At 43.6% G+C, this 26,747-nt stretch overlaps 1 protein-coding gene across 3 annotated transcripts; it reads right to left on the bottom strand.

Moving 5' to 3' along the window:
• Positions 1–306: 306 nt before the first annotated feature.
• Positions 307–26,425, bottom strand: LOC131209842 (calcium-transporting ATPase sarcoplasmic/endoplasmic reticulum type). Of its 3 annotated transcripts, XR_009156855.1 has the most exons (11): positions 26,406–26,425; positions 18,226–18,372; positions 12,857–12,874; positions 10,579–10,661; positions 7,757–9,925; positions 7,574–7,689; positions 7,269–7,505; positions 7,069–7,186; positions 6,850–6,967; positions 1,292–2,308; positions 307–602 (listed from the first exon to the last, which is right to left on the bottom strand). XR_009156855.1 is itself a non-coding variant. In XM_058202999.1 (10 exons), the coding sequence occupies exons 2-10, from the start codon at positions 18,341–18,343 to the stop codon at positions 574–576; spliced, it is 3,006 nt and encodes a 1,001-aa protein (XP_058058982.1). In that variant the 5' UTR covers positions 18,344–18,372; positions 26,406–26,425; the 3' UTR covers positions 307–573. The 3 variants fall into 3 exon arrangements, 2 of the variants coding, with proteins under 2 accessions (XP_058058982.1, XP_058058973.1); XM_058202999.1 differs by lacking the exon at positions 1,292–2,308; XM_058202990.1 differs by lacking the exons at positions 307–602; positions 1,292–2,308 and having other exon boundaries at positions 5,390–6,967.
• Positions 26,426–26,747: the final 322 nt, after the last annotated feature.

Genomic DNA, 26,747 nt, shown 5'->3' with positions numbered 1-26,747 from the left:
GATTTTTGGTTTAGTTTATGTTTGTCTTACTTAACAATTGCACGTTTGCTAACTATTTGCTTCTTTAATGTTTATAAACACTGTTTTTCTGCTCATTTTGCTTTTTCACGAGCTTCCGTTTCCATTTCTTCGTCCTTCTTTCCTGTATTCCTACAGCTGATGTTCTCGTTGCTCCTGTTCGCTGGTGGATGTTCGTAAAAAGGTCGTTGGTTATCAATTTTAGTTTTTGATATCTTTTCTTCTTTCTGTATTTCGTCAAATTCTCTCCCTAATATTGACACTCGATGGACAGATCGGAGATCAAAATGAATAAGACACACACACGACTTTATTTTGTTCTCTTTTTGTTTTCTGTTATCGTCACACTAAGGTTTTGTTGTTTTCGATCTTTTCTTTGGTTCCTTCTTTTACCTTTTTCTTGACTTTTCTAGTAGAGTCGAACGGCAAAGCTGAATCTATCTTCTTTGTCCTGCGCAAACTCATTTTTGGCGCTCTCTTACACACTTAGTATTTGTCTGTTTCACTTTACTGCATCTTAACACGTACGTCTGTCTCTATGCTCCAAACTAATGCTTACTCCCAGGTCTTAATGACTTCGTTGGCTGTTGGTTCAAAAAACAAAAAAGGCGGATACCCACGGTCAACGGAGGAAGTGGTCGAATTAGAGGCAACCGACGCACCAATTGACGAGAGTTTGAAAGGGGACGAAGGAAATCATTGTGGAGAAAAGAAAAAAAGAAGAGAGAACAATTCGTTAAATATCGACAACATGGTAGCATATAGTAGCATAATGGAGAGAATCATTTAATATCCATGAGCAGAAAGAAATGAAGCAATATTGCATTCAATAAAAAGCTTGCAAAACGTGGAAGCAATTTTGAATGGTGTCGAAGCCAAATATTAAAGAATGAAACAAGATCCAACAGTGCTTTTCTTCTATACTGTTTTCTATTTGCTGGCGCAAAAAGGTCGGAAAGAAGAAAAGCATTGGGAAGGTCGTCACTGCAAAACGGCTGAAACAATCGAAAACACAATTTAAAATTGAACTAAATTTAGGATAGGAAAAGCGAACAAATGTGAAGCAACAAACGTTTCTCAGCTTGGCAATGAACTTGAAACTTAAGAAAGGGGTTTCAGAAAGACAATCATGAAGGGGAACACATAGCGAGCAACAATGAGTGTAAAACAATAGGATAGGGAAACGGAAGTCTGCATCAAATCTATGACGCAGTGCTACGGTAATCGTTTCGATGAAAGCGGCCAAACGACGACGATTGGCTGCTCTTCTTACGTTTTTTTACGTTGTTTAGTAACGCACGCCAGGTGTCTTTGAATCGCAAGCTGCGTCTTGGTTCGCAAAAGGATTCAAAAGGTGGTGTTGGTGATGTCCGTTCTCTGTTGCTGTTGTCGCTGCTGGCTGAGGGTATTTGGCACCAGTTGTGATGAGGAATAGTAGGGAAATGACACACATAGGTAACAAATACTCTATAAAGGACATGTGGTAGGTAGGAAAGTGTGTAAAACGGTTTGGCGTTTCGTGCTCCAACATTCCACTTTTAAGTTTCTTCACCGCCGATGCTGATCACAGGAAGCAGTTGATGAGGAGAGAAAAAGAGTTCCAGAATAGATGATGTAGGAGAGCTTTGCAACGAAGTGATAATAGGAAATGCCATTTCGGATACGCATCAGATCGGTTCCTTCTTCTTGCGAGACGCTTTTCCGAGAGTCCGATGGGGGACGGGGCGCTCAGTATGGTCCGTATGGTCCTGTAACGGGTACGTTTCTTGTGGTTTTAGAATCCCCGGAATGCCGAACATGATCGCAAAAAAGAGACCGTAATAGGAAAGCTGAAAACGGAAGAAGCTGCTGGGCATTTTGGCACTCATTCAAACACGTTGTCTATCACTCGCAGTTATTGATCACATCCTCCACAACCGTGTCCTCGTCATGAGTGCGCGGAGTGGACGTCTCGTACTTTATTTGGCTCTCGTTTGGCACACGATCTCCACACAGGACAGTAACACAGCGACATTGATGATATTAAGCGTGGTTGCTGGGACGTACACAGTAGGCTACACAAAACAGGTAAATTGACATCCAATGATGTGACCTGGCGATTGGATAGTGGTAGGCGGTCGTAATAATAATGGTGGTGTGTTACTGGTTCCTGTCTTTTTAAGGGTTGAAGCGTTTTTATCATTTACGGTTCGGTAGTGTTGATTAAAGGGAGGGCGCAGGGTTGATGTGTGATTTGGTGGTATACGCCTTTTTATTGCTTTGCTACGATTTTAATGGAAATCAGGATTGACTGTTGGCAGAGAGAAGGAAGAAACAAAAATAATAAAAATGTCAACGTTGGCCCCATTGTTTTGTTTGTATTCTGGGATTACGATTCACTACAAGTTTACGATTACTGTCTGCTAGCTACAACGTTATTCTATGCAAAACACTCTGTATATTACAGTCCTGTTCATAATCACTCGGAATGCGGCAGATCACAACAGGCGGCATGTATAAAATTGTACATCTGTGTATAAACGATACTGCAAAATCATGCAGCACCCAAAAGATGGTATAAGACAGACAGTACAGGTTTGGGCCAAAATCTAGTTTCTAGTTAAACAAAGAGCACACGTTCACAATAAAACAGTTTTCAATAGCTATAGAGATAAATGGAGATCTACCAAATTAATGTACTGATGTCCAACACACATTAGTAGATGGCGTACTTACAATGTAATGGAAGTTTCTCGCGACAGGACGTGTGTGCGTTTCGAGAGCTACGATAGAGTACGATAGAGTGATGTGATGCTGCAGATGCGATGCTTTTAAGCAGAGGAAAATGTTGTGGATATAAAGAAATCTTACACTTCTGTAGTTCGTGCCTGAGGGTGAGTTGTATGGCCGCCCAGCATACCGCATAGTACTAGTCGCCTGTGGGTTGGTCACTCGTATTCACCCGGATCACGCGGGAACGAGTGGACGTCGGTGGGCATTCGCGGCATACTCTATGCAAGCAGACCGATCCTCTTCAAGAACCGGGACGTTTGTTCTTTGCAGCATAATCACTCACACACGATCACGAGCATACAGTCACACAGCAATCCCTTTTTCATCAAAGCACAATCACACACGCCCACGCTGTTAGGTCAGGATGTAGGATCATCCGACGGCTTTTGTTTCCAGAGACAGTATTATGGGAGAAGCGAAGAAACTCCGCGGTATTGGTTGATTCGCAAAAGCGTAGACGAAACGTAATGATGAAGGAGTAGATGATAGACTGATTTTATCATCAGCTATTTGTGTGGGTGTGGATATTGAGTAATCGCGCACACGAGATCGTAAAAATGAAAGGTTAGTGTATGAAGGGCGCACTGGGTAAGAAAAACGCAGTTAGAAAAACGTATGTTATTAGCTCAGTATATTTAAAATGTTTTTTATTATTTTTTCTGCCTTTTTCTTCTCGATTCCTCTTTTTTACACTCCTGCTGCCTGAGGATGCAATGTTTTCCCGTTCCACGATCGTTTTTGTTCTGCATTCGTTCCTCGCTAGAGCGAGAGCAACTGTGAGAGGCTTACCTTTTAACGCTTTTAATAATAACGACTTGCTGTATGAAATCACATCCTCACTATGACTTTACTCGTTTTGCTGAGTGATGACAATTTATGAGAAGAATTGCACCATAAACAGCATATCAGTAGCAATCGGGAAAGTTTTGGTTTATAATTTACGAAACTTCATTGCACATTGGCTCGATCCTTTATTTGAGCCTGAAGAAGTTTTCCATTTCCCCTGTTGCATCTTATTCAGTGATTTAGCCAGTTTCGGTTAATATTCCCATACCTGTCCCTCGGTGTTTCATCTTACCTCCTAAGCAATGTTTGTATTTATTGAATGATTTGCGTTAATTTTTAAATGTTACACCTTTGCTCATTTGTTGACAACTGTAGATCGCAAGAAAGTAATAAGTTGCATTTATGTCACAACATGTCAGAAAAAAACCTGAAACAGTACACGGTGGCGCGTGGAAGTCCACATGAGACTGTCAGGACTAAAGGCAACAAACGAAAAGACGACCAAACATTTTAGGGGAGTAGTGATATCTAAAATGATGTAGACATGAACCGATAACTCATAGCTGGAGCAGCTAAAATCGAAAATATTCCTATGCGATATGGAAACGATTCATTAAACATGTTATTTTCTACACGAAAATGTACGATCTATGTACGAAGTTTCCCTATCCAAACCAGCACTTAATGTACTTTGGATGGAATAACGTTGTTGTTTGAGGATCGTTTCTTCCTTCCCCGCTTATACTGCTACGCTAGGCACAACTCTATTAGTATCGATCGCTTCTGTTCTGGAAGCATCTGGAAAAGTCTCCCTCAAATCTTGACGGTATTGCCATTCAAAATGCACAAAAAGTGTGCATATTGATAGGAAGAAATCCACTGAATTTATGGAGGAATTTCTTTAAAACTTCATTGATTTGAAAGTGGAAGAAACACCGAAACAAGCGTCGCCTTATGTCTCATCCACTATTTGTTGCTTTACTGTCGCCCTGTTATTAAAGAAGCCTCTCCATAGAACGTTAAATATTTTAATCTTTTGTTCTGTATATTGTGTCTAAATAAATTAAGTAACCTACGCTCAAAACTGCTCAGCCGGAGCCTTTCATGAGAGAATGTGTGTATTTGCTACCATTTGGTACCATGGTTGCCTTGGAAACCCAGAAGTATCGTACCAATAAAGTATGCGATCGAGAACTGTTTTCATTTTTGTTATTTAGTAGTACTCTCGGTAACGCTATCTCGGTTCAGAAAAGCGTACCGTTTTAGTTTAAAACGTTTTTTGAGAACTACAATTTTGGTTGTAAACTTTCACACAAAAAATCTGAATGGTAGTAGAAATAGCAATAAATTTGTCTAAACTCGTATTCCTATCTATCAATATGTCTGATACTTCCAGTCAAAGTGACAATTTCAGCCAACCCCTCGTCAAGTTTATCCGATAGTCCTTGTTGAGATTTTCGGATGTTAGAAATTTGTATAACTAGCAGGTATTTCTCGAAAACATGAAAAGTTCAAACAAGCTGCTGTGAATGAGAAACCATTTCGCAAATCGGACAAAAGAAAACAAGCTAAAGGTAAAACAAAAGGTTCATCAAAAAGGAAAACAGAACTAATAAACAAACACATCACTCAATACGAAAACTTTAAATCAAAGAAGGAAAAAACACACGCATCTTGACGCACCATTCTCTTCGTTGTATGGTGTAAAACATGTTTTGGCATTACATAGATACAAAACGGCACCCTTTCTTCTCTTCTTGCGTTGCGCGAGGTGCTACTGTTGCTGTTAATGGTATGCGCGCTGCACGAGTCACACACAAGACATGCTCGTTTGCTTTGTATGAGATGAAAGTAGACATGGGACTAGGGGAGCAAACTGTCGGCTTAGTCGCTATCGCTCACTGCATCCCAATGCAAATTATACGCCTCACATACTGGTGGCGTCTCGACCGCCATTTTTGTAGTATGGACGCGTGCGTGAGTCGCGTACATAAGATGAATGTTTGTGTGGTTTTTTGCTTTGCTTTCTTGCATTAAGCTTACACTACTACTGCAGTACCGTGGGATAGTTCTTCTAGATGGGGTCCATTCTTATTGCTGAGATTAAAAACGTCTATAAAGCTACACAACGTTTCCAAATATGTTTATCTTCGATAGGTGTAAAACAAACCGCCGACTTGTGAACGGAGTAAGTGTGCATGAGATAGGATATTCGAAACCAATCAAAAACGCGGACGCGAGAGGACTAACATTGATTTCGATCACATGAAAGAACGGCGGGGGAGAGTCTAATTGGAAATTTATAGTAATAAAAATAATATTTCAACTATCACTCGTATTTCTTTGTTTCTAACCTTTGTTGCTGCTAGCACCGCAGCAGCATCATTCTATAATAGCGCAATTCTATTATTCTATAGACGATAACACTATCGCATTTGCTTGTTGTTGTCGTGGTAAGCAAAAGAATCACCAACAAACGGGACAGAATCGACTGCCGAGAGATACGCGAGCACACACGGCACACTTCCAACACTTCTTTTTAAAGAGGGCCAGGAGCATTCATGTTTCGATTAATCGATCCTTAGAAGCTCACACCCACATTTACGTCTATTAAACGCGCATGTACGCTTAGTTTCTGAACTAATTTTCACATATGCGTTTGCGCACGGTAATAACAAGCAACAGAACTGTTAATTGAATGACAAAAAAAATGACGGAAATGAAACGTTGTGAAAACCAAAACAATCATTCTTAATAACACGATAATAGCGTACACGTTTCGGGCCGTTTATCACAATAGCAGTGGCCAAATAGTTGGAGGACCCCGGCTATTAAATCTACGAGCGTTTCTACCAAAAACTTTCCGTTCCAAAGTGAATAATTTTATCTCCAATAGGAAACCGAATTTCACAAATCTTAAACATTTCGCGATCCCAACATAATAGGTGAGTAATGTGGGTGTGGATGTGCACATAGATGAGTGCGTGTGTGTGCTCTGTGCCTTGTTGCCGATGATTCGCTACTACCGCTATTTGCGCGCCCTTGTTCGCTTTCATCTCTACGCATTTCTTTTCCCTAATAACAGTGAATCTCCCCTCTATCAGTAGAACTGGTGGTGGAAGAAGTAATAGTAGTAGTAATAGTAGTGGTAGTAGTAGAACTAGCGCAGGCTCTGTCTCTAATCGCACTGGCATTATGGACCCCATATGATGAAAGCGAAAAACACTGCCCACGCTAACACTAGTCCATGCATATTTTTAACATAGCTCTCACCGTCCGAGATCCTTCTGGCGACGAACTTAAGGATTTCGTCCAACAGCACGACCGGCAGCGAGAACTTCATGACGGTCAGCCACTCATCAGTGTTCAGTGGCGTCACTTGGAAAACGGCCTGCAAACGAGGGGGATTATTGATCGATTAGATAACAAAAAAACGAATAAGAAAGGAAACTCTTTAGCAATATCGGCTACCCGACTGTTGCGAATACTTACGGAGAGAACGTCAACGTAGAGGATGACGAAGTGAAGCGCGAACGACAGGCACATGGAGGCGATGAGCCACAAGTTGCACCATGGCGGCATCTGGACTAGCGACTGATTCTCAGACAAGCTGCAGAAAGTCGAAAGAAGGTTTCATCAGTATCGATAGTGATAGTATTGCGTGCGAGGGGGAAGCCAGTCGTGTAACTTACCTGTTCATGGCGTTCAACATTTCGATGGTTACCAGAACCGACAGGGCCATCGTCATCGGATGCGGATCGTTAAAGATCTTGCACTCGACGCCCTTGAATCCATCACCACCACCGAGGCAGGACAGATGGTGAGTCAACTGCCAGTACGACAGCTGTGGGCCTCCATCGGAGTACATGAACCACCAAACAGCTCCACCGACGGTAGCGCAACCGACGTATCCACCGATGGCCATGTAACTGTGCAAATACAGAAGTTGTACAAAAACCATGGTTCATATGCCACAACGTTGAAAACAAAAACCTACCGGAAGAACAGCCATCCAGAGATCAAACCTTCGTCAGCTTTACGCGGTGGCTTGGTCATAATGTCAAGATCCGGAGGGTTAAATCCGAGTGCCGTAGCTGGCAGACCGTCAGTGACCTACAGTCGAAAGAAATCAGTCCGTTAGTGGTTTACCATGTTGCATGTTGCATCCTTGATTACAGACCAGATTGACCCACAGAAGCTGAACGGGAATGAGAGCCTCCGGGAGACCCAGGGCAGCGGTCAGGAAGATAGACACAACCTCACCGATGTTAGATGAGATCAGGTAGCGGATGAACTGCTTCATGTTGTTGTAGATAGCGCGACCTTCCTCAACAGCGGCCACAATGGAGGAGAAGTTATCGTCAGCCAACACCATCTCGGCTGCCGATTTGGCCACAGCGGTTCCCGAACCCATGGCAATACCGATTTCAGCTTTCTTCAGGGCGGGGGCATCGTTTACACCATCACCCGTCATGGCGGAGATTTCATTCATGCTCTGCAAGTACTCTACAATCTTCGACTTGTGGGCCGGCTCAACACGTGAGAACAGACGGGCGCGGGCACAGGCGTCACGCTGGTCAGAAATAGAAAGATCGTCGAATTCACGGCCCGAGTACGACTTGCCGGTGGTGTCTTCGTCCTCTTTAAACACACCGATGCGGCGACAGATAGCTTCAGCGGTGGCCTTATTGTCACCAGTGATAACAATGACACGGATACCGGCGGCACGGCAACGAACAATCGCGTCTGTGACTTCCTTACGTGGTGGATCCAGCATACCAACGACACCGACGAAAGTCAGGTTAACTTCATAGGTGTAGAACTTGGTCGAATCGTTCAGATCCATGTCGTCGGGCTTCATCGGCGCATCAGCGGTGGCCAGGGCCAGGCAACGGAGCGTGTCACGTCCAGTACCGTACTGACGGGTAAGGTCAAGAATGCGCTGCTTCAGAGTAGCCGTCAGTGGCACCTTCGTAGTACCAACACGGGCGTGCGTACAACGTTCCAGGACGCCCTCGGGGGCACCCTTACAGAACAGCTTCGGTCCGTTGCCAAGCTTCGAGGCTTTCAGTGGCGTGCAGTAGGTCGACATAGATTTACGATCCCGAGAGAACTCCAATGTGAACTCTTTCTTCCACTTGGTTTCAATCTCCTGACGCACGCAGATGGCGCCCGAGCGGCGGTCCAAACCCTGCTTAGACACGTTGAAGGGGTTCAGCTTCTCCGCTAGCACGATCAGTGCAGTTTCCGTAGCTTCGCCGACCTTTTCGAATACCTTCTTCACTTCGTTGAAATCGATGGCCGAGTCGTTGCACATGATGCAGACCGTACCGAGCTCGTGAAGCGTCTCGTAGTCAGAGGCCTTGACGCGCTGTCCATTGAGAGTGACCTCACCGATCGGTTCATAGGTAGAACCGGAGATTTCGAATTCGGTGAAGCTGCTATCAGAACCGTCAACTTTGTCGAAGATGAACATACGCGAAACAGACATCTGATTGGTGGTCAGCGTGCCGGTTTTATCCGAGCAGATAACCGAAGTACAACCCAACGTTTCGACGGACGGCAGCGAACGGACGATGGCGTTCTTTTTAGCCATACGGCGCGTACCAAGGGCCAGACAGGTGGTGATGACAGCGGGCAGGCCCTCCGGGATGGCAGCGACGGCCAGAGCGACAGCGATCTTGAAGTAGTACACAGCACCCTTGATCCAGGAGCCACCGTGGGCGGGATCGTTGAAGTGGCCGATGTTGATGGCCCAGACGGCGACGCAAATGAGCGAGATAACCTTCGAGAGCTGCTCTCCGAATTCATCCAATTTCTGCTGCAGCGGAGTCTTGATTTCCTCGGTTTCCGACATTTCGGTACGGATTTTACCGATAGCCGTGCTCAGACCGGTGCCAATGACAACACCGCGCGCCTTACCGGCGGCAACGTTCGTGCCGGAGAACAGAATGTTTTTCTTGTCCTGGTTTACGGCACGGGGGTCCGGGACGGCATCTGTGTGTTTGATAACCGACACTGATTCACCAGTCAGAATGGACTGATCGATACGGATGGTGGTGGAGAAGATTTTGATCAAACGGATATCAGCAGGGATTTTGTCACCGACCGACACCTCAACAACATCACCAGGAACGATCTCCTTGGCTCGGATCTTCTGCACACCGGACTTGTCACTGCGGACAACCTTGCCCATTTCGGGCTCATACTCCTTTAGCGCCTCGATCGCGGACTCTGCATTGCGCTCCTGCCACACACCGACCACGGCGTTAGCGATCAGAATCAGTAGAATGACGAACGGTTCCACGAAAGCTTCTACGCCTTCATGTTCCTCAAACAGAGCTAATACCTGTAAGACAAGAGAGCGTTATTTTAGTTGCGCTTTTCCATGTTCCTGTGCTATCATATAGTTTGAAAAGTCTTAAAAAGCTCGAACCGTTCACTACTATTGATAAAAATATACAACTGTTTTCTTATTTTGCACCCCGCCGATTAGGAGTAGACTATGAGGACGAAAGGTGCGAAGTATTTATAGAAAAATTATCTCTGACTCCAAGCACAGCACATTCTTTTTGGTCTGCCAGAGAAATGCGATCATCCTCTCTCATGCGTTCTTATTGACCGCGAAAATATGCAACACGCCACCAACTGTCCACCTCCTTCTGCTCATCGTTAGTCATTTTTGAGGAAAAACAAAATCCTTACATAAGCATTCGCCACGACGTCGGCAGCACTCCAAAGAGCTTCAAACTATTTTTGGATAACTACAAACCGCCGGTCGATGAGAACAGATATTTGAGTTAAAATGTCATTCAAATAAAAATAAAAATGTTAATCTTATCCGAGTGACATCGACGAAAATGTATGCAAACAGTTTGTCATAACCTTTAAATGAAAGTAATAGTTTATCGATACACAAAAAGGGACATATTTTCTTAAATCGCCAAAGAATCGATTAAATTTATCAAGAGTACAACGGTTCACGTATTTTAGTATACTTACGAATGAAATAATAGCAGCCAATAGCAGAATCTTGACTAGAAGATCATCAAACTGTTCAAGCACTAATTGCCATAGTGTCTTTCCTGTGGAGTAAAATAGATAGTAATAAGTGTGTGTGCTAGAATGCAACAATATTTATGCTCGTCGTTCCGGTTTGATGCTATATTGGACTCTACGAGTTGTTTTATTTTGCCGGCAAGTCAAGTCTACGCATGATTTTTATTTTATTTATTTTTCATTCAACACTGTAACACCGATGCGCCAACTACGCCGCGTGCAAGTGTATCGTAAAGGTCTCGATAATTGACGGGGAAAATTAATACACTAATGCTGTGCATAAACTATCGTCACCGAGACACTCAAGATCTTGGTCGTTTATGGAAATGAATCGCCTTGATAAAACGCACTCTGCCTCAAACGGACCCATGGCCAAATTCAAAACCGAAGCGCTTTGTCCCACCAGATACCTCACACACCAGGTCGTAGAGCGCATTAAGAAGGATTCATATGTGAGGTCTGACAATAATCCCCTGAAAATTAGACCATTTTATCAAAAAAGGAATTTGAAAAACCAGCCTTCTGACTTTAAGAATCCTATCATATGATGGCAGGTCAAGCACCGAGGCACAGTATGTAGACACGCACACGATGTCCACGAACCGTCGCGACGGACGCGCAGTGGAACCAACATTACCACCTTGCGTACGCACGTACGTACTTGGCACGTAATACTTATTTTTGTCAGGGGCGCACAAAAATAGCGCCAAACGCCGTAATCCTTGTCTCAATGGCGTATGCTATGCCGCCCGTCTGTTCACAAGCCTCTGGTTGTGCTGCTTTTAGTTCGACCTTCAACGTAAATCCAACGAATGTTGACGAATGTTGAGACGATGGTTGATAGCAATCATTTTTCATTACAGATTTGATGATTAACAACAAATAACCCATCGTGATTAAGCTTCCGATATCCAACGAGATGCACCATTCGTTCGCCAGGGAAGTATCATTACAAACGAAAGTACTTTTGAATATCCAGCCAGTGTCGACCCAGGTTGGGGGCTATTAATAGCATACCCATATCGTCGTAGCACTGAAAAACATTACAGCTGACGATGTATTTCTCAGCATTCCTCTTTTTGTTCTACTGTCCGCTAGATCAGGTAGCATGAACTTTTTCTGTTACTCTAATTACTGCCTTGCCACATAAAACAAGGTTCCGCCATATTCACATACTTTCCTATAAGCCCCAACACCGTCCGCTTACAAAACAGGTGTAGGCCAAGGCATCGCCCCATAACCGCGAGAGAGGCCGGAGATAGAGTAAATATTTTAGCATCCTTCGGTCCTCAGCAGCATGCATCTCACCTCCTCTCGTGATAAAGAGATGCAGTCGAAAAGCGTTCGAGAGTCCATCCGTCAGTAGCACCGCGAGAGGCCCATATTTACATGCCCTATTTTTCATCTCACTTCCGCAGCAAGCACCGCGAAACCGATGATGCACTGAGCCCAAGAAGCATTAAAACGATCGGATCGAGTTTGTGTGTGGTTGGCGCCGATAGTAGTTAACCACATCCGTGATGCGCGCCAGATGAAGACCGCCCAAAGTAGCCCATAGGGAAAGGGTTTGCAACACATAGTGTTCGACTTCCCTCTATGACGAATATGAGGCGGAGGCCGGACGATGTAGGATTTGTTTCTTATCTTGTAGGTGCCACCGTTAGCTAACGCTAACACAGAACATGCTTGACCAGCCGTCCGTACCGCGGGAGTATCCCTGGATGATTTGGAACACAAGTGGGATGACACATTTTTTCAACCGGTTCGGCTTGAGGTAACAAAATTATGGCACCCACAGCGCTCGCTGTTCTGTGAAGCAATGCCCTAGAAAAACGCTAACGTCACTTCTCGTTTGATGATCGCGCTCCAGTGCCTCTGGATGGTTTGTCTGGAAGGGCTACTGTTTCCATAACGTCTGACACATGCCCCATGCGGAGACAGCACGTTGCCATCACCGTCACATAGCTATCGGCAGTCGACACAGAGTGCTGACTTCTTTTACTGCATGCATTCTTTGTCGAAAAGCTTCTTTGCTAGTATAAATTAACCCCTCATACACTACCAAGTTTTGATGTTTATTGGCGATGACACAGCGGGAACATTAGCATAATTTTGTTATTAATTTTCTGTTTACTCCACCGGCAAAATAAGGCGTAACCCGTCTAACTTATGAGAAATACAAACACCACATGTAAAAACACCAAAGGAAAAAATTACTTACCTTCTTCAGCAGGGAGTTCTGTGTGGAGATAATAGAACAAAAAACAGGAAAAGAGCATTAATATATTATATATTGAACCATAAGAACGATGATCGAGTTTTTGGATAATATATTAGAGGGCTGGTGGGCGGTTTTGGTGGTTTTCTTGACTATGTGCCCCTTTTCTTACGGGTGAGCTCGACCTCTTCGAGGATCAATGAATCATTCACGTGCTAATTGAAGCTTGAAAACACTTGAGAATAGGCACTGAGAACTACATATTCGGAACTTATGATCACCGAAAGTGTTTGACGTCAGCGCCAACCCAGAGTTTAATTCCTTGACCGGATTGGCAACAAAACCAACAGAGCTCAATGCTGCTCGGCTGACACAAATTGGCCCGGCCAATAAAAGATACTTCGGTAGCGCATGGTCTAACAGCGAATCAGTCGAATCGCCGGGATTTGTAGTCGGTTAGAAAAAAGTAATCAACCAAGCAAAGGAAACAACCATTCCATGACTGCCCAATGAAACAGAAAATGACAAGCCGAAGGGAGAAAGAGAAATAGATAGGGTGGGAGTCAGAAACAAAAAAAAGAGAGAAAGAAAGCATGAAATGAAGAGATCAGTGCACCCAAAAATAGACTTCCGACATGAGTGAACAGCCGCAGGCGGAAGGACGCCTTGCGAGTCGTTTGTTTTTTAATTCTAGACTTCCTTAAAATGATGAAAACAACCCTTTGTATTCTAATCGGCGTTGCTTGTCTGTTTGTGGTAAAAAAGATGAAGCGAATCTTTATCTCCAAATAATATTTTGCTGTTTCGGAGAAAGCAGTTACAGAAGAAAAGTGGTGCGAAAACAAAACGATAGCGAATCCCGTATCGTTCACACCACTCTACGCCAAACAATCATCCGCGTAGTGTGATAGATGTGTGTGTTCTTTTCGATCGTGGTCAGTACGCCACCGATCCAGCCAGTCCATTCTCGATTTTTCAATTTTTTGTATTCCTTGGAAAGTTTGAGTTCGATAAATAAGTATATTGATTACAATATCATGAAGAATTATAGTTTTAAATATTTGATTTTTTGGATTTGCTTTTAATAGAATTGGTACACGATGATATTAGATATAAGCTAAGACTACGAAGACTAAGACTGTCCGATTTGCCCATCTATACGGAGATGAAACTGAAACCTTAGTTGTACGGCCTCAGAGTTATGCAAATTGAGACATTACCCTCCGTGCGATGTCACCTTGACTAACGTTTAATCCTTCGTTCTGCCTTCCTTCTATCAGACCATGCAACCTTCAGAACACTTGGAAATGCCAATCATTTACATGCGGCAACATCCAAACAGAGTGTTTTTCAATCGATGATAGAGAAGCTTCAATGATCTGCGTGAAACCACCAGCGGCTCGCCATGCAACGGACAAGATATCGTATTCATTGATCGGCCTTCTTGCTCACGCACATGATAGTCACTGTTCCGGAGCGATCATCTTGTTTTCAGCTATACTCATCGTATGCACACGTGTTGAGTGATTTTGTTTTAGAAACATCGAACATCTGTTAGTACACTTTTCAACAAAAGTTGTTTTTTTATGCTTCAACTAACAACACCTCTGCTAAGTTAGCAGCAGCAGAGTTTCACTGTACGTTCTTAAGTTCTAAACAAGGGAATAGACAGGGTTTGCTTCATTTGACTATAAATTGAAGGGAAAGCATATTCAATCACGATATTTCTGTATACAATTATAGCATATGAATGAATCATGCCCTCTCTCAGACGGTTCTCGGAACATCTACAGCATATTCCAGAAAGGGATATGTGAAATGGGTTTCAACGATGAGTTGAATTTCAGCGGTTCCTCCTGAAGGGCACAACACGCGAGAAAAAACGACGCTTGTGTTTTACTTCGTTCAACGATCGACAGCCGATAGTATGGCATTTGTTTCAAATTGCATAATTAACCAATCACCACTGTCGTTAATTTTTAGCGGCAATCATGTTTAAAACTATAACCTCTCCTGATAAATCGGCTACTAGAAGCATTATGTCTCAATTACGATAAATTTTGACTTGATCTTAAATTTCGTAATCCCCAATTTTATTATTGACTTGAACATAACTCACTAATTATAGCTTGATTTTAAACCGAATGAGGAATGTTCGTAGTAAAACATACTATTCGACCTATTGAAAATATTTAAGTAGCATTTCAAACGATCTTTCGAGAATATTGAAATGTACTTGTATCTTCATCAGTATCAAGCACTCGAGTAACGCAACCGATTTGGGATAACTTTTGTATGACCTTTTCACAATATTTACAAATATCTCCACAGTATAGATCATCCAGAGTATATACCATATCTCCACGGTTCTTGTAAAGCAACAGTAGTGGCAGCGTTCTACTATAAACCATTTGAAGTTGATGTTTTTTAGAGATCCTCGCTTCATATTTCTGCATTGCGCTCGGAAGGCAGTTCGCGATCGTCAAAACAGCTGATTGGCAATTATTGACGTTCACCGAAAGACCGCAAATACAAACTTTCCTTTTTCGGACACTTTGCTCGACAATCGATCGATAGCACGCACAAAGTTCAACTACAAACATTCGCTGTCCCAAGCAATCTCCTTGACCGAGCAAAACCTGCTCAGAATTGCAATTGCCTGAGAAACGGATCACTGTTGCCGGCATTAGCGACTTGTTTGGAAATGTTACACCGTTCGAATTATTCTTTCCTTAGCATCATAACTTCTTGATGGTTATGCAACATCACTTTCTGATGTGGCTACCGGTTTCGCTTCCGTTCGATTCATGCTTGCAAGGAAAAATGCTCACGTGTCAGTAAACAAAAACAAAAGACACGGTGGCGCGTATGAAATCGATCATCAATTGCTTTAGAAAAGGTTTTCCAATTATTTCGAGCATCTGGCGTCGGAGCATGGGGATGATTTTTGTGCTATTGGCTATTAGATGTGCCAGCCTTATGGTACACATGCACACACTGATACGATTTGTGAGCCGTTTGTGTCGATCGACACCAACATTTGCATTTGCGTTGCTATCGAAGCAAATGTGTTATCAGATTTACCAGTCGTACTTTGTTCTGTCTGCGATGAGGATCATAGTGAAGACACTGGCCATTTCACCAATGGACACCAGTACTGAGCTGAATGATGTTCACAGTGCCGTATTGTACCTTCTTTGACGTCAAACCGATTCTGTGATTGAAGTTTAAATGGGTACGATCGACAACGACGAAACACGGCGAGATATGCATACAGTCGTACATGCATACGTACGTGTCTTCGTTAGCTTAACTAGCGTGATCTAGCGAGAACGTTATTGGTAACATTGCCACAACATGAGTTGAACTGTCTTTGTGTAACACGTTTTTTACGAAGGGACACTTTACTCAGCGAGAGAAGTAAAGTAATAGAAAGTTTTGAGGCACCAGAATGCTTGTAATTTTGGCGCTAGGTAAGATTAAACGTTAAAGTTTTGTGCTGATTGCCATGATGTCCAGGAAATCGAAGTTTAATTTCGAAAAAAACTCCGTGTGGAGACAGAGCTTGAACATGATAATAGTTTACACGAATGCTAAATAACAGGACTCGTAAGAATGAGCAAAATCGTTTAAAAAAATTATCACAGTGACCAGATTTTTGAGCAGTCTAGACGCTAATGTGTGGATACACAAAAACTATTAGCAGCCTCTTTCGGTTCGCCTGCGATTATATACCTAGTAAATGATAGTAAATCAACTAGGTCAGTTCAGGGCCTTTTGTTCACAAACATTCGCTTGTCCAAGATTCTGTTGCATATACAATGTGTGTCTATTTCTGGATTCATGGATACGAAAGACCGAAAGTATGTGTTTGAAATTGTTTCCTTCTGAGAAGAAACTATTTCTCCACTCTCAACATAAGAGCATCTTTGACGACGTCGGAGAAAAGGATTCCGAGCAAAACGAAAGACAATCTAATAAACCTTAGGACGTTCTCACACAAGTATGCTCACACAATCGATACTTCTTAGGTTGCGGTGCTGACAAGCGCAAGGCACCGTTACAACACAGAAGGTTCGTACAAATACACATAGGAAGAACACACTCGCGATGCGTGGTACTTAACTCTTGGTACCTCTTGGCAACCACCCTACCGCGAGCCTCTTACGAGCCACACTCAATCGCAACCTCTAGGACCCAACGAGTTTCGTGTCGGAAAGTGCATTTATGCATGATATTGTCTTTCTAACTGCTACACTTTCAAGTGGTTTCTGGACCTTCTTCTGGATATTTGCATAGAATTTTCTTACAATGTCACAATGAATCACTTTAATGTTCGGCTTACCCAAAAAGATAACGGCTCAATTCAAAGCGCCAACGCTCGAAAAGAAGGCGCTCCAGGGCGTGCATGTACTACACTGATAACCGGATTACGGAAGCGAAAGCATCGGAGTGATATCAGCTTATATGAATCGTTGATAAATTGGGTAGCACAAGCCAATTGCTGTTAACATACCGTATGGATCGTACCGAATAGCTTGACAATTGATTGTGCAAACCAAAAGGGTCAACTGACGTCGAAATGGAAAATGTAAGAATTTTTAATCTTCTGTTGTCACATGATCATCGTTGGAACTAATCTTTCTCTAAGCTACTTTTGGTGGACAAAACGTGATCTTGCCGGTAGGTCACTACTCTTAGTGAGACCCGTTGTATTGAACATTTCGATTCAGGATTCCAGACTAACGATTCGGATTAACTGTTGTTGCTAAAGGATCTAAACCCGTTCAATTATCTCTTTCTTTCTTGCTCTGATTCTCGCAGCACGTGTTCTCTTTAGTTTTGAGCTCGATGGCTCCATTACACTTATCAGCAATAATTTGCTCTATTATACCTCTTATTTGCATCCGAAAACGCATGTTAGACGGAAAGCTTTCGAAATTCGTTATCTCATCCCCGGAAGGTCACCGTCCAGATCCGATTGCCGGCACCTGCGTCACGTTCTACAGGTAAGCTACAAACACCTGTGCAGCACGTTCCGCCTACCTACTACCACCAAATTCAACCCACCGTTTACGACAAGAGAATTACTAATGGGCCTCAGCAGCCGCTAATGGCAACCGCAACACAGTAACTTGAAACATGGTACGATCATGCTCCACAAACGTTGACGCTACGCCAGACCCTATCTTTCCCTACGGGTTGAAGATGCAATCTATTGTCGCAAACAGGCAGCACGCGCATCAAATGGTTCAAAGTTTTGTGACGCGACTGCTGGCTACCGCCAGACCCGATGTCCCAGTAGTTGAAGCGATAAGCGCAGACGGAAACTAAAACAGAGGAGGTACAGTAGGGAACGCTCGTTTACTTACCATTGGGTCCATATTTCTTTTGGTATTCCTTCACCTGGTCAAGGGAAAGGCCCTTTTCCGGATCGACTCGGAAGTGGCTTACGACTTCATCGACGGTCTTGCTATGGCCGTCCTCCATGGTGGGTGATTAATATGTTACCGGCAGTTCTGTTTACAATAGAATAAAAACAATAAACGACATTCGCGTTAGTATTTTATATACTTTGAAAACGAGATGTCACCCCAAACAAGATGAATCCTGGCCAGTTTGTCGTGAGGTTGTCGAAGAAATTACATTAGATATGTCCGATTGATTAATACGAGTAGCTATAGGTTGCTGATAACAGAGCACGGTCCGACATTAGATGTAGACCACTTCTAACACATTAGCATCACTTAGACTATGTCTATGTGTGGTGTACACACACAAAACATTCGTCTAGTGGTCTACTGCGTTGGAACGCGAAGAAAACGGGTGACTTTTTCAACAGACACCGCATTTCACCCCGGCACAGTCCCAGCTCTAAGCGCATCGTTCAGAGTTCATTACCCCCTCTTGGTTAAACTTTCGATTAACTGTCCTTGGAAAAACCTTCCTGAATCCTTCGGTGGTTTCCAATGCCAGCCCGCTGCGTTCGTTGGATGTTCCCGTTGCCGGTTAAAATTTCTAGAATATTCCCGCAACGTGTCTACTGGAGTTTATGCTAGAATGGACAAATTCATACATCACGCAATGTAGAGCGAACTACGGCAATATTACGGGGAACTGATAATCCCACCACCACTGAAAAACCCACTCATATTTCCCAATTACTTCAAGTTTTGGCACTCTCATGCACAGATTGCTCGGCGGCGTGCTGCGTTGCAGACTGAACCCTGCTGATTTTTTTCGGCAGATGATGAAATAGAGTTTTCGCCAGTTTCCGACACTAAAAAGGGCACACTAGCACACAATGCTTACTGGATGCTTTGCTTTCAGCACGACTGCCGGAGTCGGTGGCGATTTCGATAAACACTTACGTGGTGATTTGTGTATTGCGTTGATGGGACCACGATGAGCGCGGTTTGCAGGGCCAACAAACGTCACGCCGCACTTCCCCTTCGCAAAAGGGAAACACACGCGTAAGCACTGCCACAGGCGCAGCGGCTTACATTCGCCCAACACACACCATACACAAATCGCACAACCGTTTTTGGCCGCGTTTCCAGCGACACGACAGCGAATCGCGATCTCACGCACACAGCTCTGGCGCTTCAGTGCTCTGCCGAACAAATGTGCTCACTCTTTCTCCTTTTTCCTCCTGTGTACCAAAAGGATTCGTAACCGCGTTTGACAGCTATGAGGTGGCCCGTTCCGTAATTACTGACTGGGTAGTAACGAAATGTTGGTACACGTAATTATCAGCAAACAAACGTGCAGAGCCGGACCGCCAACCGGAGCCGTTTTTTCCAAGGACGGTGAATGCAGTCTAGCGATTGGCGAATATTACAATTTTCTTTCTCAGCTCAATTAACAAAAACTAGGACTTTGCAAAACGAAAATGGAAAGTGTTGGCGACTCTTTAGGACGCCACTCTTCAGTATTCGCGCACACCTCAGTAGTATTAGAAACACGTCGGCTGGCCACGGTAGATGCAAGACGAGCACGCACCACTCCACTAATGTTAGCACGATTCGCTATTTGGGGAACAAATATGCTGCTTATCCATCGGTTTTATTTACTGTGCGGATGCCAGGCTAAATGGAAGAAAATATTTGCGACCGAGTGGCAAGGATTTTGCACGCTTCAACTAACCCGATTTCCCCGCTCAAATGCAAAGCGGGCGAACTGCAACTAGCTATTTGACTCTGCACAAACCTCACAAACCGAGGCAGGAAGGCAACCGCTTGCCGTAGAAGGAAACTATTAACGCGGCAAAGGCGGCGGCACGGCTTGAACCGGATTTCTGGCGCTGAACCTGCGAAGCGTAGCGAAACCGCTCTGCGAAGCGATAAAGCAACCACCCTTCAAACCGAAACCGAAAAACGTAAAACTTTACCCTTTACCGTGAAAATGGTTCAAATTTCATTTCTTACTTTTTTACTGACCAACTGACTTCGAACCTGACTCTCTGAGTTTCTTTCTGGAACTGGAACAACGGCGATGGTGTGAGTGGCCACGAATCTTTCATTGGTGTGCGTTACAGCTGTCAGTGCTGGTTGACAGCTTTCGGCATTGACACAACGCATCTGTCATTCATCACGGAGCACCCAACCGTTTGTATGTATTTACCTTGCACAAACTGGCGTGTGCGGAGCGACAAAATAACGTTCAAATTGTCTTGTAATTTTCGACTTAAGACACAGGAATGGGCATCCGGCCGGGTTCAAATCGGTTCCTAAGAATCCTAAGATTGTTTTTTAGACGATTCGAATTTATTTGGTTTCCAGTCCCAAAACCAGTGAATTCCATCTGTGAATTTTTCGCATTTTTTCGCCCTTATTTGTGATTTTTATAGCTACTTGATTGTTCATAATTTTTATAAGAAGAAAAATGTATAAATTGCATAAATGATCAAACTCAAACATTGTTGGATTTATTTGAATGAAGAACCTCTGGCTTTAGTGGTAATGGTTGAGTGGCACACTTGATTACCGTGATGAGAAGCTATTTGTTAGTCGAAGACGATTTAATTTGTTTTATAATAATGGATGGACTGATTTTCTCAACGCATGTAGTGCTTTGCTGGTGAAAACGGTTTGACAATTGATCACTCAGTTAGTCAATCGAAGTTTATCGAAAAGCATCTCTTAATCTCTTACTCGGTGCATTGCTTAGTTTTTCGCCCTTTCAAATTCACTTTTAGATGCCAGCAAATGTGTATGTTCAAAAGCATCATTGGTCGATGCTGCGGCACAATTTTTGACGATGACGACCAACAATTTGGAGCAGTTTAACATTGCTCTAGAAACAGTCGGCATCAATCGCTGGGTTCGCGCCGAATGTTGCGCATTAGCGATTACGTTGAGCGAAAGTAAAATAAAACATTGACGGTTCAAAGGGCTAAATCTATTTTTGGGGGCTCCGCATGCACGCGAAAATCAAAACTAAAACCGATTGATATCCAACTGTCGTTGATCGATTCTGTTTGACCACAGTTTGCCACACATACACCTGAACTTGTCTCTTCTCATCAAGGATCTAGCACCTAGCACTGAGAGAAACACACAGTCAGCTTCATGTGGTAAGTACTACTTATCGACGACGCTATTTCGCCGGCGTGCTTTGCATCCCATTAACTGTCACATGGAACGAATTTTAAATTTATTTAGATCCTGCCAATATAGTCACTAATATCCATCACAGTTAGAAAATTTTCTGCTAGTTGGCACCGTTAAGGAAATTTAGAACAATTATAGCTACATCACTAAATCGCGGAAAGAATCGCAATCTGGGAAAAAAATTACACAAGGGCACGGTCAGTGTGGAGCACTCACAAAATCTATAAGCCCTATCGATTTATCGGGTGTTGATTCTATAACCCTGCATGATACCGAAAATCCGACAGCATGAAATACTAGGCAAGTAATCCCAAATATCGTTTGACTTGTTATGTAACGAAAGCCTCACCTTCAGCAGCCAACCTGCGTCCGTGGTTTCAGTTGGTGCTGTTGGTTATCTAGGCGGTCTAGACCGCAGAAGCAACAGCAAAAAGTACAGCAAGTGAAACCACAAGACCGTGCACACTAGTGAAACGTTCGTGAATGACTGAAATCGTGCACGATTGGCTCTCCCGGCCGCGATTGTGCGCATCGTTTTTTTTATTTTGCTGCTTTTCCTTGCGTTTTGTGAGCGGCTCGCGTCGAAGAAAGTTTGTGCGCCGCTGCAAAGCAGAAAACCTCCTGGCTTGGATGAAGCTTTTCCTTCTATGCCACTTCTGCTCCAAATAAATTTTCCTCAAAAATCTTCAAAAACAATCTCTTTTAATGCATTATTTTTTAATCCTGAGTATTGAAACTATTTATAAAAAGCAATCTTTCTTAGCGCAAAATGTCTAGGAGGATAACCGGTCCCGACCCCACGATCAAAATAGAGAGTGGAAAATCGTGAGGAAATTGTGAGAACCTAGCCTTCCTCTCTTGTTCTCTTTGGCTCTCTATTTCTATCTAAACGATAAGTACAATCCGACAAAGTTGAGAGCTTGTATGTCATGCGCAGTTGCGTCCGCACTGCCGAAATTATGCTCCGAGTTCGACCCGGGGCCCAGATGGCCTTTCCGAGTCATCGAGGCCCGGGAAAAAACGGTACCACTTTTAGAACGCTCAACGCTGGGTCCGGTCGGAGCACTAGGGGCGAGTAGTTTCCATCACCGATTGACGATCCTCGAGTTCCTGCCGAATGGTCGCGAATGGGCGTTTGCTGTCGAACGCCACCGAAGTGTATCCGATTTGTCTTCCGCTACTATAGAGTGCAGAGAAGGGTGGAGCGGAGCTATTATTGATTTTCAATATGCTGCTCCTTACAGTCGGTTTTTGGCTACTTTTTCATCATTACTCCTCTGCCTAGTGCATCGTAGCTTCTTGCTCTGCTTCTCACCAGCCGTGTGCTTGAATGGATGTTTTGTGGTATTGGTGATTACATCTGACTCAAAAAATTCCGGTTCTCCCTGGGGAAGCCAGGAACGCCCGCCACTTGAAATCTCTCACCAGCCAGCCGCCGATAGTACAACCGAGCAAGGTTGTGCGCCAGCAAAATGTATCGTAATCGACATTATTGGTGTGGTCACTCCCTCTCTGCTACCTTTTCACCGCATTGTGTGTTTTGCGCCTGTGTGCCCGCAATTATTTTTACCTTAAAATCCCAGGGTCGCGCAGTTAATATTAGAGTGCAGATAAATTATTTTAAAAATAAAATAAAATCGCCACACCTCGCACACCGATCATGACTGCGGACAAGGTTGGTGATGTCCCTGATACCTTAATTCGTGCAACTGGCCACTAGTCGAAGAGTGGCGGAACGTTCTGGACTTGCATACTGCGCCCTTATTCGTGATTTTTTTATAGTTACCTGATTGTTCATAATTTTAATGAGAAGAAAAATGTATAAATTGCATAAATTATCAAACTCAAACATTTTTGGATTTATTTGAATGAAGAACCTTTGGCTTTAGTGGTAATGGTTGAGTGGCCTATATTAGCCTACACTTGATTACCGTCAAAACATTCATTTCCATTTATCATGGCTGGAGCGAGAGACCTTGTGAATAGTCCATCCCAGGCTATCCCTCGTCTTGAGGCCACAGCCAAACTTAATGGCGATAAATGAACAACACAAGAATTCACGAGGAGGGAGAGTAATTATAAAATGATTTTCATTGCCATTTCTATTTGAATGTGTACCACTTCTGACTCGCACCTTCTTGGCTGCTGGTTTTTGGCGCGCCATACCAGAAAAACTTTCATCAACAGAACTGATTTTCTCCTATTTGTTCAACACAATTGTGCTGATTGTTGTTGAAGAATGGAGGCAATACATAAACCGTAAGTTTCGGAAAAGCGTTCTTGAGCATACCAATCTGCAGGGACTGAGGCGAGTGTGGGTCCGGCTGAAAACCCGAAAAAGGATTACCTACATTTGCGTTTTTTCATGAGTGGCCCGGGTGTTTGGCCACATTTCATGCATTCCTTGGCACATTCCTGGAAAAGTCGTCCATCATACTGGAACAAACTGGAAGCGCTTCAAGTGTACAGCAATAGTAATTTAATCGTGCCTTTTTGTTTCTATTTAGCTTTCAGTTGCTAACGGAGCAAACAAAGATTAACTTTCATAACAAAACTCTCTTCTCATGAACTGGCGCATTCGGTTGCAACTGCTTTGTTTATTCTATTAACGATGCCATTAATATAACAATATTACGGTTCGAACCGGTCCATTCGCAATGGCTGTGAAGCATTTGTTTATTCTAAGTCAGCTGGGGAAACTTCAGAATTGAGTAAGTTTGCCAGGTTTCGTTCGACCTTTTGTTAAAGGCATTGTATCATATTTGTAAGTTATTGTTCAAAGTCATTATGCGAAGTCGAGTAATATTTGTTTTATTTTATGCTGAAACCGTAAGTTGAGAACGATCGTTATGATGGATGCATCGATCAGGATGGTCTTGCTACTCCTGCAGGTTAACCGAACCGTAGTCCCTGTACCGGGCCAAGCCGACGAAGAATTTACGCTACATCAATCAGATACCGAAATAGAGTTTTGCTCTGGGTGCCCTCTACCAGAAAGGGTCGACCCCTTTGGGTTGCACCCTACCACTCTACCCCACCAATCTTCCCGCATCCACCGAAAGAAAATCTTGAGTTGTGTTTTTTCCGTTTCTCTTGGCAACGGTTTGGCAGCCGCACAGCCGTTGTTGGCCAAATGTCAGCTAATATTTGATCCGAGCAAGATGGAATCTTGTATTGGCGTTCCTCAGCCGCGGATCACCGAAGGAAACAGTCTTGCCGGCGTCGCACGAGCGTACGACGGCAACAACTGTCAAATGAAAACAGCGCTCGCTGATCTTGGCAAACGTGTAACTCTTCAATAATTGACGACTTTTAGAAAAGCGCAGTAACAGGAACAAGCACTAGCGCCGAGGTTTTGTGAACGATGGGCAAGCAAGGAAGAAAAGAAAACCTAGGGTACGAGACAGAGTTAGCGAAAACAGTTACCGTGGAAAATCGACACATTAACTAGTAAATTAGTTTTTTTTCACGAAACAAACACTTTCTCACATACAGCCTGACGGGACACACATACTTCGACGAGCTGACATGCACGGATAACCGGTATTGCGCAATAAATTGCGGAGTGAATAAATGTTCTAAAAATACGCCGCACATTAATGACGCCCCTGGCCAGGGTACTGTTTAGCTGGGGAAACCAGAAAGAAGGAAAGCAAATAAGATAGCCGTCACGTTAAAAAGGGAGAGAAAGAGGGAAGAAAACAAAAAAAACATGACCGCGGAGGACCCCTGGCAGACAGGCCGTACGTAGCCAAGAAGGAACTCGTTGACAAAGGACCTGGCGGGCTATAAATAGGTACGCGGGGGTCGCAAAAATATTAGCGCTAAGACCCAGCCATGTTTCGGTCGATCGGACCGTCGAACCAACCTGTCGGCTTCAAGGCTTTCCCGAGCAGTATGAGTGTGTTTTCTGTATTCTTCAAGGTTCGGTTTTTTTTACTCTCACGACGACGCTCGACGGTGAAGCTCAAACACATGAATGTGCGAACATCATGAAAATTGAAAACAAAACCAAAAACTTCGAATCAGACATCCACTAATGAAAATCAAAACCACATATAAACGCGTGACTCTCCGTAAATCCATCAACCGTTGCCCACAACCAATAATCAGCGGCATTCTGGACTGTAACCGAAACGGTCAGAAAGGTTCGTTCCTGGCGTCAACATTTGTTGTCCAACGAAGCTGTTGCGTATTGCGTAACAACTTGTCACGAAGGATAAAAGGTCTCCAGGTAGCAGAATACAACGTTTTAGTTATATGTACCATTAAACTACCCAGACACCTGCTCACTATCCATTTTGTCAAAGCCGTCTTAAAAATATATCATCGTCAGCTTGTTTTCCTTGGCCTAGCCATTTTTTGTGGCGCTGGCCACGATATCTCGACATGGCAAGAAGGAATAGAGTGTCTTCAACGTTCGTTCGTTCTCGACGATGGTCAACACGTGGCAATTTTGCGTTAAGCATCGGATAGTCTTTCAACGCCACCTAGGGTATTTGGCTACTAAATTGTTGAGTCCAGTAGTACCACTATTACGAGCAACATTGGCCACATTTTCACACACATGCTCCTTGATGGAAGCCTTTGTTCATTGTTTCTTACACAGTTTGATTTTGAGGAAGCTTATTCACTCACACTCTGCTCACTCAAATCACAAAAGATCGTAGTGTACGGATCTCTGATTATAGATCAAATATGATCCTACCACGCAGACTGGTAATTGGGAACAATGGAAGCAAGTGGCACCACACAAGAGACACGGGACGGGATGGTAGAATCGCCCCAGTCGACGATATTAACCTCACACACTTGTATATAAACCATCAATAATCACCTAACATGAACGAAAAACGGCTAAACACTTTATTGTCCTTTGTCCCCAGAATAAAATAGATGTTACTAAACCTTAAACGCTATAATACTTCCTAACGACTGACCTGTTTCGAAAGGTCGAGACAATCGGCAACGAATTCGCGCCGCGCGAGTCCTTTTATAAATTTCTGATTCTTGTCCCGGTGCGCCGGTGGTTGATTCAGCGCAAGAGCGGCGCACCTCTACCAACGCGCAGAAATCTTTGAGCGCACGCACACCTCTAAGTGATGGAAACATTGGCTCAGGGAGAACAGGTGCACTCGTGCGTTAGTAGTGTGACCGGCTAGAAAGGGACTAAGAGATGTCGTGCATGAAGAATGCCGTGTTAAAGAAAGTCCTTCGATAACATCTGATTCGATACCGGGATTTTTGTGCGCGATATTTGTGAAGCGTGATTTTTTCATGCA

The sequence above is a fragment of the Anopheles bellator genome, chromosome 1 (assembly GCF_943735745.2).
Source record: "Anopheles bellator chromosome 1, idAnoBellAS_SP24_06.2, whole genome shotgun sequence".
In the NCBI taxonomy this organism is placed as follows: domain Eukaryota; kingdom Metazoa; phylum Arthropoda; class Insecta; order Diptera; family Culicidae; genus Anopheles; species Anopheles bellator.
The sequence above is the reverse complement of the archived record's forward strand: the minus strand, read 5'-3'. Positions and strand labels throughout refer to the sequence as shown.

Coding starts and splice junctions, on each gene's coding strand:
- LOC131209842 (XM_058202990.1), bottom strand. CDS start 18,343: ATGGAGGACGGCCATAGCAAGACCGTCGATGAAGTCGTAAGCCACTTC. Junction 7,690..7,756: donor AGCTTCTGTGGGTCAATCTG/GTCTGTAATCAA, acceptor TTTCGACTGTAG/GTCACTGACGGTCTGCCAGC. Junction 6,968..7,068: donor TCTACGTTGACGTTCTCTCC/GTAAGTATTCGC, acceptor CCTCGTTTGCAG/GCCGTTTTCCAAGTGACGCC.